The sequence below is a fragment of the Nesoenas mayeri genome, assembly GCF_963082525.1.
Source record: "Nesoenas mayeri genome assembly, chromosome: 1".
Classification (NCBI taxonomy): Eukaryota; Metazoa; Chordata; class Aves; order Columbiformes; family Columbidae; genus Nesoenas; species Nesoenas mayeri.
Genome location: NC_137541.1, coordinates 86995972 through 87006299, shown reverse-complemented (window position 1 = coordinate 87006299; position 10328 = coordinate 86995972). Strand labels below are relative to the sequence as shown.

The 10328-nt window shown below is 49.7% G+C and overlaps 1 protein-coding gene across 1 annotated transcript; it reads left to right on the top strand.

Annotated features, from left to right (window-relative positions):
• Window positions 1–2475: 2475 nt before the first annotated feature.
• LAG3 (lymphocyte activating 3) lies at window positions 2476–7811 on the top strand (the record flags this gene model as incomplete). Its single annotated transcript, XM_080345309.1, has 8 exons — window positions 2476–2530; window positions 2706–2877; window positions 3039–3265; window positions 3515–3772; window positions 3953–4246; window positions 4580–4870; window positions 5141–5256; window positions 7704–7811. The coding sequence occupies 8 exons, from the start codon at window positions 2476–2478 to the stop codon at window positions 7809–7811; spliced, it is 1521 nt and encodes a 506-aa protein (XP_080201435.1).
• Window positions 7812–10328: the final 2517 nt, after the last annotated feature.

Sequence of the window (10328 nt, the reverse complement as noted above, 5' to 3'; positions counted from 1 at the left end):
TGCACCCGTAAGACATGCCAAGAGAGGCAAAAAAGCAGTGTGTTAAGGTTGTGCACAAGGTGATTGCTGCGGGTAAGTCTGGAACCTGGCTGAAGCTAGTTAATCCCTGACATGGACAAGGGAGTGTTTGGTGAGCTGGGCTTCCATACCCCATCCTTGGGCTTCTCCTGTCACATCCTGCCCCTCATTCCCCATGGCTCTGCCAGAGTCCCACACATCCCTGTCAGCCCCTCTGCCCAGACGACCCACATAGGGTGTTTTGAGAAGACGTCCCCTTGCTGATCTTGCTCCGGTCACTGTTATTTCTGCGGTGGGGTCCTGTTCTGGGAGATGACGAAAATGCCATTCAAGGGAGTCAGCATTTAAAATGAGTTGTAGGAGAAAAACGTCACAAGTGTCTTTGCTAAAGATAGCCTGGTGCTGAGTAAAACAGTGCCTCGAAAACCTTCATTTCACAACATGCTCATTCAGCATAATGGCCCCTTGGCCCCAGACACCCCCCTGTGCCAGACAACTTCTGTCACTCTCCTGGGCTCTCCATCAGTCCCCCTTGACCACTGCTCAGGAAGTGGGAGCAGGACAAGAATACGTCAGTTCTGACAAGGAAGAAGCATTACGTAGAGCATGGAGTCAGTGAAGGGTGGTTTTGGGGGCTAAATGGGAATGGTACCAGGGCACTGAGGCTAAGAATGAGGTCAAGATGGAGGTGGAGAGCAGCAAGTTCGGTGTGTCCTCTGGGCAAAGCCAGGAGAGGGGGAGCAGATGGCACCAGGCTGTGGAGCCGTGTCTTCCCACCATGGTTCCATCTCCCCTCTCTCTCTCTCTCATCTTCACCCACACACTCATACCATTATCACACTGCTGATTCAGGGGAAAGAGAGGTTGATGCTTTCTGCTGGGACTGGGCACCACAAACTGTTTTTCTTGAACAGGACAAAAAAACACTTCCCGCCAACGGTTGCAAGTTCTCCCCTATCTTCTCTCCTCTCTTCCTCTCTCATGCAATCCCATGGGCTGTGTAACTACAAGGCAGTCCTCCAGGGACATTGAGGCATGCAAGGCTGCAACAGATTCCTGTACACCTATCCCACTACTCAGGAGGCTGAAGAGCCACATATGATAAAAGAGACGAGAGCCATCACCACAACAGGGCACTGCTGAAGCGAAGTGTACCGCTTGCTCTCTTTTATCTTCCACCTTTACCACCTAACTGAGGGCAACTAGAGAGCGAGCAAGGATCCTTCCACAGCGAAGAAGCAGCCACTCTGAGTCACCTCCCTTCCCTCACCCCCAGGAAAAGCCCCAGCCCAGCCCTTGGGGGCAGCCCAGCCCTTCGGGGGACAAGCCACTGAGGGGCTCAGGTGTCTGACACCCATCATGAAGGGCTGATTAAGTCCGAAAGAGTCAGAGCCAGTGGGTTGCTGGAAAGTGTGAGCCACAACAGTGGGGGTTCTCTGAGGCAAAAAGGGCCCCAGGGTGAGGCACAGAGATGGAAATGTGTTAACCTATGCAAAGGTCAGCAGCTACATGGGAGGTAGGACAAGCCCCCTTAGTGCACGGGCTGAGGTGGGTTTCCCCAGCGCAGCTGGAGGAGGAAGGTCCCTTCCTCACACCACTTGCAGTGCCACAGCATGCAGTCCCTCTTCTCAGTGCTGCTTGCTCCTCTCTGTCTCCCCAAACCACCTCAGCTTTGTTCTAGATTGCCCCTTGGGCTCTGAATTGATAGGTTGCATGTGCCCTGGTTGGAGCTCACCATAAACCCTTTCCTGCCTGTGAACTGACCAATGAGAAAATGCCAAAAAATCAGCACATTTGAAGGATTAAAGAATAAAAGAAGAAGAAAAAAAAAAAAGAGACAAAAACACCACCACACAAAAAACCAAACCAACAACAACAACAAAAGAAAAGAACAGCAGAAAAAAGACCAACATGTTCTGAAAAGCCCTGAAACAATTAGAGAGAAGCTGTAAGAGGCGGAAAGATCAAACCAAAAAAGGTAAGAGATGAAAGAAAAACATGAAGGGCACTTGCTGGGAAGTGTCTTCTACACTTTTTCCACTGTCTATGTAGAAGCGAAACTTGTAAGAAAAACAGCAGCGACCCAAAGAATTTCCACTAAAAGATGCTTAGAGCAGTGTCTCTGGTCCCTCCCTTCTCTCTCTCACTGGCTTCAGCTCGGTCTTCACGTGCCTCAGACTTACACTGGTTTCTTGGTTGTGACGCAACTTCTTAGTGATACAAGGAAATTAGCTACCCATCTGCAATATAAGGGCATCTAGTGAAATACTTTGATCAGAGAGAGAGAGACAGCACGAGAAGCAAGCATATCCAGCTGACACCCCCCTTGGTTCATCCACTCACCCTAACATCTTCTTTGCCCATGCCTCATTTTTGCTGAGCTCTCAAAGCTTCTGACCTGATCAAGCACAGACTTGAGTGGGAAGACGAAGCCCTTCACCTCTCCTGGCTGCCACCATGAGGCCAGTATCACCGGTGCTGTTCCTCACCTTCACTCTGCTGGCTTTCAATGGTAAGAGGGGCTGAACATATCCAGGGAGGGCAGAGTAGTTTGATAAGCTGAGTCTGGGTGTTACTTGGAATGTGATAGGTCTGGAAGGGAGAATTTGTGCCCTTCTGAAGATGGCCAGATATTGCTCTCTGTTCTGTGAATCCCACCCTTTGCTCAGCTCTCCATGTTGTTACAGCTGGCCACATCCCACCAGGAGTAGCAGAGGGGGAAAGCAGGGAGCAGAAAGTATGGGCCAGAGCAGGGAGTTCAGCTGTGCTGCCTTGCCACCTGAGCCCCAGAAGGATGTCAAAGAGCTTGAAGCATCTGCCCGACATGACATCCGTGCTGTGGAAGCGGCATGGGGGAAGGTATGCCAGGGCCAAGACAGATCTGTGTCCTTGTGGGGACTGGGGAGGGTGGGAGACACTTCAAGCCACCTTTCTCCTTCCCTGCATTCCCTCCTTCCTGCCTCGCACCCTTGATCTTGCCTTTGCCTCTGGCATGAGCTGCTCGCTTGTCCCCCTCCCAGTGCCCACCAGGAGCCACACATGGTGCTGGAAGTGGAGCCCTCAGGTCTCCGGAAGACGGCACTGCACATGAGGTCCCGGGTGTCAGTCCAGGACTCTGCCGTACGCAATGGCAACTTCTCCCTGAGAATTGACCCCGTCCGGAGCGAGGATGCCGGGCTGTATGAGGCACGGGTGACATACAATACAGAGGTCCAGAGCTGCCAGGTGGAACTGGGGGTAATTACAGGTAGGTGAAGATTGAAACCCTGGATAACCTTGATTTTAGGTCCATGGAGGTTGTATGAGTGCGACGGGGTGGGGATGGCATGTTTGCCAGGACAGGTTAGAGTACAGGCAGCAACTTCCTGCTGTCTACTCTCAGCTCTGGAGAGCTGCCCAAGGGACAAAGCTAGGACAGGAAGGGCACAAAGAGATGGTTTGGTAGTCCCCCTGTGATCTTAGCTTCCTCCACCTCTCCCCTTTCTTTTTCTTGCAGTAACCCTCAGTCCACCCAGCCCTGTGATAGAAAATGAGCCGCTCTTGTTGAGCTGCAACTCTAGCCACCGGGCGAGCCTTGTGGAGACATGCTGGTTCCACAATGGATGCCTGGTCCCCACCTCCAGGACCTTCTGCTCCTTGCCTGGGGCTCTCTCCATCTTCCGGCCAGCCATGAGTGACGCAGGCCCCTGGCGCTGCCAGCTCAGATACTCCGATAACAAGATCATTTCTGCCACATATGACCTGCAAATTCTAGGTGAGCTCAGCCTCTGTGTTGATACTCCAGCAGCCCCAAGTTTCTCCCTTTAATGTGACTGATCAACCCTAGTGGCTCAAACTTCCCAGTTTCCACCTTGTCCTCACTTCCCAGGACAGTCACCTCTCTGTGGAGCTCTTTGCAGCCACCACCCCACATTGTCCTATTTCTCTGGCTCAGGTTTTGATGGCCCAACCAATCCTGTGGTCTATGCTGCAGCCGGCTCTGCAGCTGATCTACCATGCACCCTGACCTACCTTCCCAGTGCCTTTGGGATCAACATGGTGACAGCCCACTGGAGCCGCCTTACAGGAGGACACTTGCAAGACTGGGGCATCTCCCAGAATGTGAGCAGCAGAAGCTTCCCCCTTCACCTCCCTGTGGTGTGGCCAGGTGATGCAGGGCAGTACCACTGTGCTGTCTCTATTGGCAGCAAGAAAATCATCAGGGATGTGACCTTGGCAGTGATTACAGGTGAGGGGAGAGATGGGGAGGTGCATCACCTCTCTGGGGTCCCCCATCACTTGCAGATAAACCTTGCTACATGTCAGTGGTTGCTCCCACTCATAGATTCTCATCCCAGAGCGGGAAACAAGGTCTCTCTTCAGGGCCTTGCACTTCACTGGACTCTGCTGAAGTCAGGGGTTTTCCTGGCTAACTTGATTTTTCTTCTTGAGACTGAAGAAGACAAAGAAAATGAATTAGAGGAAGTAATAAAGAAGGGGTGTATTAGAAGAAGGAGGGATGGGAAAGAGATGTGGACTTGCCTATAGTCTTTCCTGAGGATATTTTTTTCCTTTGCTGCAGTCACCCCAAGCACCCAAGGACTGGTTTCTGAGGGGTCTCGCTTGCTGCTCAACTGCAGCCTCACACACCCCCAGGGACACGAACGTTTCCAGTGGAAGCACCTCAACTCAGCCCCCACTAACAGCAAGGTGGCTGTGGCCACCTCCCGTAACCTGGAGGGCCACAGGTCCCAGACGGGCCCTACCTTGGAAATACTCCAAGTGTTACAAAAGGATACAGGCACTTGGGAATGCAGCGTATATGGCCCAGAAGGCAGGCTGGGAGCAGTGCAGTATGGGCTGCAGATCACAGGTACTGTCCCCCATGTATGTGTGACTGATCCCTTCTTGCCCTGTTCAGTTTTCTGGTGCCCTTTCCTCTCTCAGCCTCATGCTGTCCTTCTCCTGTTTGACCGCTTGGGTTCCCTTCTTGTTGTCATCCTGTTTTAGCTCTCACCAGTTCCTCCTGTTGCTTCCAGTTCCATGCACCCTTTTCCAGTTTGCCTCTCTTTGTGCAGTCCCTGTCTTGCCTCCGCGCAAAATCAGCCTTCCTCTCCTTCCTAACTGTGGTTCCTCCTCACAGGTGCGCAGGTCTCCAGCCCTCCCACCATCTTCAGTGGGCAGGTTACTTTTGGGCTCACACTCACCCTCTTCCTCCTGCTTACAGTGTGTGTTCTGGCTCTGGCCATGCAAAAAAAGGTAAGTGTCCACCACTCCATTTCTATCAGTTTTCCAGTACCTTAGCCCTTATTTGACCTTCCTCTGGGTACCCTAGAGACAGCAGTGAAATATTGCAAGGGTACAGAAGCCAGAAGAAGAGTGAGGCTTGGCAGCCTGCTGTGAGTGCCATGGATGTGTGGTGAAAGCTGTACCCTGGGCATCAGCAGGTCTGGCTAATCATGGCATTCATCTGGTGCCTGTGGGCAGGACAGTCTCTTCAGAGGAGGGGTAAACCCCCCAATAGGCAATCACGGACCAGCCTTGAAAAGCTTCTTGTTTATTCTCCCAGAGATCAAGACACACTGTAACAGAGGAGGGTTAATTTTCAGGCTTTTGTAGGTGTCCTCTCATTCTTTATCTGGATGCTTTGATGCAACAGAGTCTCTTCTTCCATATAAATGGCTGCCAGTCCCCAGATACTGATCTCGATGCAGGTCTGTTGTTGCCGGCTCAGCCCTCATACCTCAGCTGTCTGCATCCAGCAACTTACTGCCCTTTGTTTGCTCAGCTTTTTCCAATATCTCACCTTCTCAAAACTCTGCCTTGCCTGTATAATCCCAAAGACCAGGCCAGGACTGATCCCTCCCCAGCATGCTACTGGAAAAAAAATGTGCAAACAAGTCACACTGTTTCTCTGCAGCTTTCATGCTGTTTCTCTGCAAATGTATTACATGACAAATTCCTCCCTCATAGACGAGGGACACCTTTCATGAGTAGCTGTGATGTAGTTGCCTTCAACTTAGCTTCTTGGAAAGGGGCCAGAGTGAAAATCCCCTTCTAGTACAGAAGGTTCCTGGGCCTCAGGGTGATTCCAGGTTGGGAGAACTTGCCCTGGTGAAAGAGCTGGATGCCTTGAGCCTGCCTTGAGCTGTAGACAAGGAATGTGAGAGCACTGATGCAAATTCTTAGCAAGTCTCAGTGGCTGGAGGCTGAAGACAGGCAGCATCCGGACAGAAGCAAAACAGGCATTTAGAAAAAAAAGAAAACCAAAAAACCACAAAAACACTGCGAGTAGTGCTAGAGATACTCATGACCAGTTCTTTGTCATCTGTCCTTAATCAGCACTGATGGTAAAGGATAATCTGAGGCAGAAATCTACAGTTTCCAGATGAGTCTCTAGACTGCGCAAGTCCTGTCCAAGATGATCAGAACCACCCTTCCTGACCTAAAACCTTGGATATATAACCCTTTACAGTGTAGCTCTAAACCCTCAGCTAGCAGTAAATAGGGTACCTGGGTGTCCAGCTCTGTTAGCTTACACAGCTCTAATCCTGCAAGGATATTTACTGCCTTAAAGCATTTGTACATGCCCTCACACCCTTGCTTTGCCAAGTAGCAAATCTCCTCTGTTGCAGCACAGGTCCAGCATCCACAGATGGTCCTCCTGCCCACCTTCCCTGGTGGGCTCAACCCTTGCGAGAGTGCAGTTAAGGTGCCTTGAGCAAAGATATAAGTGCTTCTCTTGTTCTCTCCCTCTCTCTGCTGGCATTTTCTGATATTACATTTGCTCTTTTTGCATTGGTTGAACACTGGCTGCTCACTGGTATCCCTTGATGGGCTATTGCCCACACATTAGAAATTCCTGTTCCAGTCTCCTGAGCCTATCAACGTGCTGTTGGTACTGTTGCATTTCACCTTATCATTCAGTTTAATGCTCTGTTCTCCTAAAATGTCTGGATCTCCAATGACATTTTCGTCCCCTTTCTTCCAAATGAGGCTCCTCAGCTTTATCAGCTACATAACTCTTTAGCACTTTCACACACTCTGTGCCATTAATGATTGGTCCCACAAATGATCTTTGAATACTTATGCTTATCATTTCTCTACAGCCTGGCAGAAACCTGTCAGCAAAATCCCAGTACCTTTCTTAGCTGAGGTCACACCTCCCATGCTATTCTTTTACTAATCTCATCTTTCCAGTTGTATTGATTACCCGTGTGTCACCATATACTTTACCATTATCAGTAGCCCTGAGATCTATCTCTTTTCCATTGTCTAGAAAGTCACTTGTTAAAGCAAGATCTGGAAGTGGTTCTGTCTTTAATTTGTTCTTATCACATTTTGCATGAACCTTTATGCCTTTAATCATTCACTCTGAAAAGGTGGTGTAAAATCCGCCATACCATTGAACCCGATAATGGCCTGACCGTTGCCCAGATCATTCTTTGCTCTCTCTTAAGCATGTCCTGTCTTTGTTATTCCTTATGCCCAGGACATCACAGGGAATAGTGTGGAGCCAGCCCTCCCCAGAAGAAACTATGTGTCTCAGAGAGTGGGACTGAAGTGGGACTCCCTGGCTCTGGGAGGGAATGGGAGCCTCATGATTGCAAGCAGTAGGACCATGTCTTCCATGTCTGGAAGAAGCCCAGACTTGTGCTATTCAGTATCCCTCCCATGCCTAATATTGCCCTTTTCTTCCCCTTCAGGCACAGTCTCCTGCCTTTCCAGCACTGGAAGGGATGTTTGCAGTCACTGTGCCATGGAAGAAGATGGAGGAGAAGCAGAAAGAGAACATGCAGCAAACTGAGTGCTGATGGGAGCAGGGACACGGGGCCCAGTCTGCATGGGAGGATGAAACTCTGCATGCCATGCTGCAGAGAGATGGGCACCATGCAGATCTCTCAGGAGGGTCTAGGGATGGCATGAACATATCAGGAGGACATGGAAGCTCTGTACCTGCAGAGGGGCCGGAAGCTGCATACCAGGGCAAGACAAGACTCACTGCTACAATAAGATGGCAGGCAGCACAGACGCTTTGGAGCTATTGGAAGTATTTGAGCCAGTAGCTATTGCCACACCACTTCTCTCTCCCACCCTTTGGCCCCCTTCACAGCCTGTCTCACAGCCTTTCACTGGTGGGACACATGAACATGGGAGATGGCTGGAACCCAGATCCCCTGCAGCCCCATGGTGTTTCCTCCTCTCTGCCCACTTTCTTCTCCCTCTCCCTGCACTGCCCTGCTCTTGCGCTCATTCAGTGGCAGAGGGGACCCCCCAGAGGACTGCACATGTTGCACATTTTGAGCGTTTTATTTTATTATAAATGCATTTTATAACCTAAAATAAAACTGTCTGACAAAAAAAAACACAAAAAATATCCACCACCAAAACCTGGCTCCTGTGTATGCTTGTGGAGGATCACACCTATTGACAATGTTGGCTGTAACTCTACCTTTGTCAAGCAGCTTCTAAGAACTTTGCTGTGTTCTCTTTCTCTTTCAGTTCTCTTTTACTGTAGTCGCCTGTTAATTTCTGACATTTTGGTGGTGGGGAAGGGAACATAATATGCCAGTAGAGAAGAAAGGATCACAGGTTCAGTCTCCCCTTTTTGCTGCGCTTCAGAGTCTGTTTTGTTTTGTTTTGCTTTGTTTTGTTTCCTCCTGACTGGCTTTTGCATTCATTAATTCATTTATTCCTCTAGTCCTCACATTTTCCTGATAGATTGATGTTAGGGCTCTCTGTCACTCTCCTCCAGCTAAGGATGTACTTATGTGAGTCCACAGGTCCCATGTCCCACAACCCTCAATGGATTTAGATTTAACTTTGAGAATTCTCTTCCCCACCTCTCTGAACAGCCATGGAAGATCGGGGTACCACTCTTGAACAGCCCTTGCATGCCACCCAGAAGAAAGCCTTGCTAATAAAGAGAGTCACACATGTAGCTTCTTCCATACAGGTCACTGGGCTGTGGCTGCTCAAGGAGGTGGTGGTACAAAAATGAAGCTCTCAGTGTTTAGGAAGGGAGATCATTTTCACTTGAGAGCTTCACTACCAGGCCAGCTTTTCATTATTTCAGCAGGCATGCAAAGAGGTGTTCTTGCTAGTGTGGCCCTCACCTTCCCCCCAAGAACTTCAGGCACACCAGTAATGAATGGCCTCTGGCAGACTTCAAGTAGTGGAGCAGCACCCAAGAAGTCCCAACTAATCCACTCTGGGGAGCACAGCTTGACTCTACAGCTCTTTAACTGCTCAACTAGCCATGCATTTTACCGGAAGTGATACCCTTTTATCCACCAAGTCATAGAAAAACTCAAGCAGAGGTGCAAGGTAGACTTGTGTGCTTCAGCTGTCTCATGCAGACACTGAAAGAGAAACCCTATAAGGAAGGACGGTCCAGCCTAGTACCTGACATCTTCCTCGCAACTGATGCTGCTGCATTTTTTTCAAGTTGGAATCATCTGTCTAGCTCAGTCTCTTCTCTCCGCCAGATGCTTTGGAGATAGAAAAAAGGTGAGGAAGACCCAGTGGGGTTAAGAGGCAGTCCAATATTGAGCAGGACCACATCACATTCCCTCAGTGCTTGACAGTGGTTTGCTCTCTCTTCTCATACACAATGGGGTGTTCTCTCCTCCTGTAGGTAACATTTCCAGAATTGTCTGTTACCAGCCAGGATGTTCTCATTGCTCAGATGTGTGCCCAATCTGTTTTTAAACCTCACAGTTTTCTTGTACTCTCTGACTTCCTCTGGCAATCAGTCCTCAGGTCTGCTTATTCACTGTGTGAAAATGGTTCCTTTTTGTCAGTTTTGAACTCAAAGCTTTCTGCTTTCATCATCTGCTTTCTTTTTTCCTGTCAGAAAGGCTAGAAGAAGAGGGACTCCTATCACCTCTTGGCTGGTCATTATTCCGCAGTCTTTTATCACACCTCTTTTTTCTTATTTCCCCATCCCCTCCTGACTCATTTCCCTCTAGGTACAAATCCCAGATTTTGGGGACTTTCTTTCTGACAGTTTGCTCAGGACCATCTCTATGTATAGTGAACTCTCCTTCGATCCTTCGTGCTGCAAGAGGAGGTGACAGCCTAGTGGGGGAGCAGTGCTGGCTTACAAGGAGTGAGGGTGCCTTTCTCCACATTACTTCCATCCTACCCTTCATGGCTCCCAACGTCTTGCCTGCTCTCTTGACTGTAGTTCCCCACTGAGCAACACTGAGCTTGTACCAAGCTGTCCACTTCGTGCCTGCCATGATGCCAGGGGCTCTCACTTGGCCTGGTACAGGTAGAAAGCCAAAGCCTAGAAGGATTTATGCAGTTTACATTTTCCCTGCAGCTAC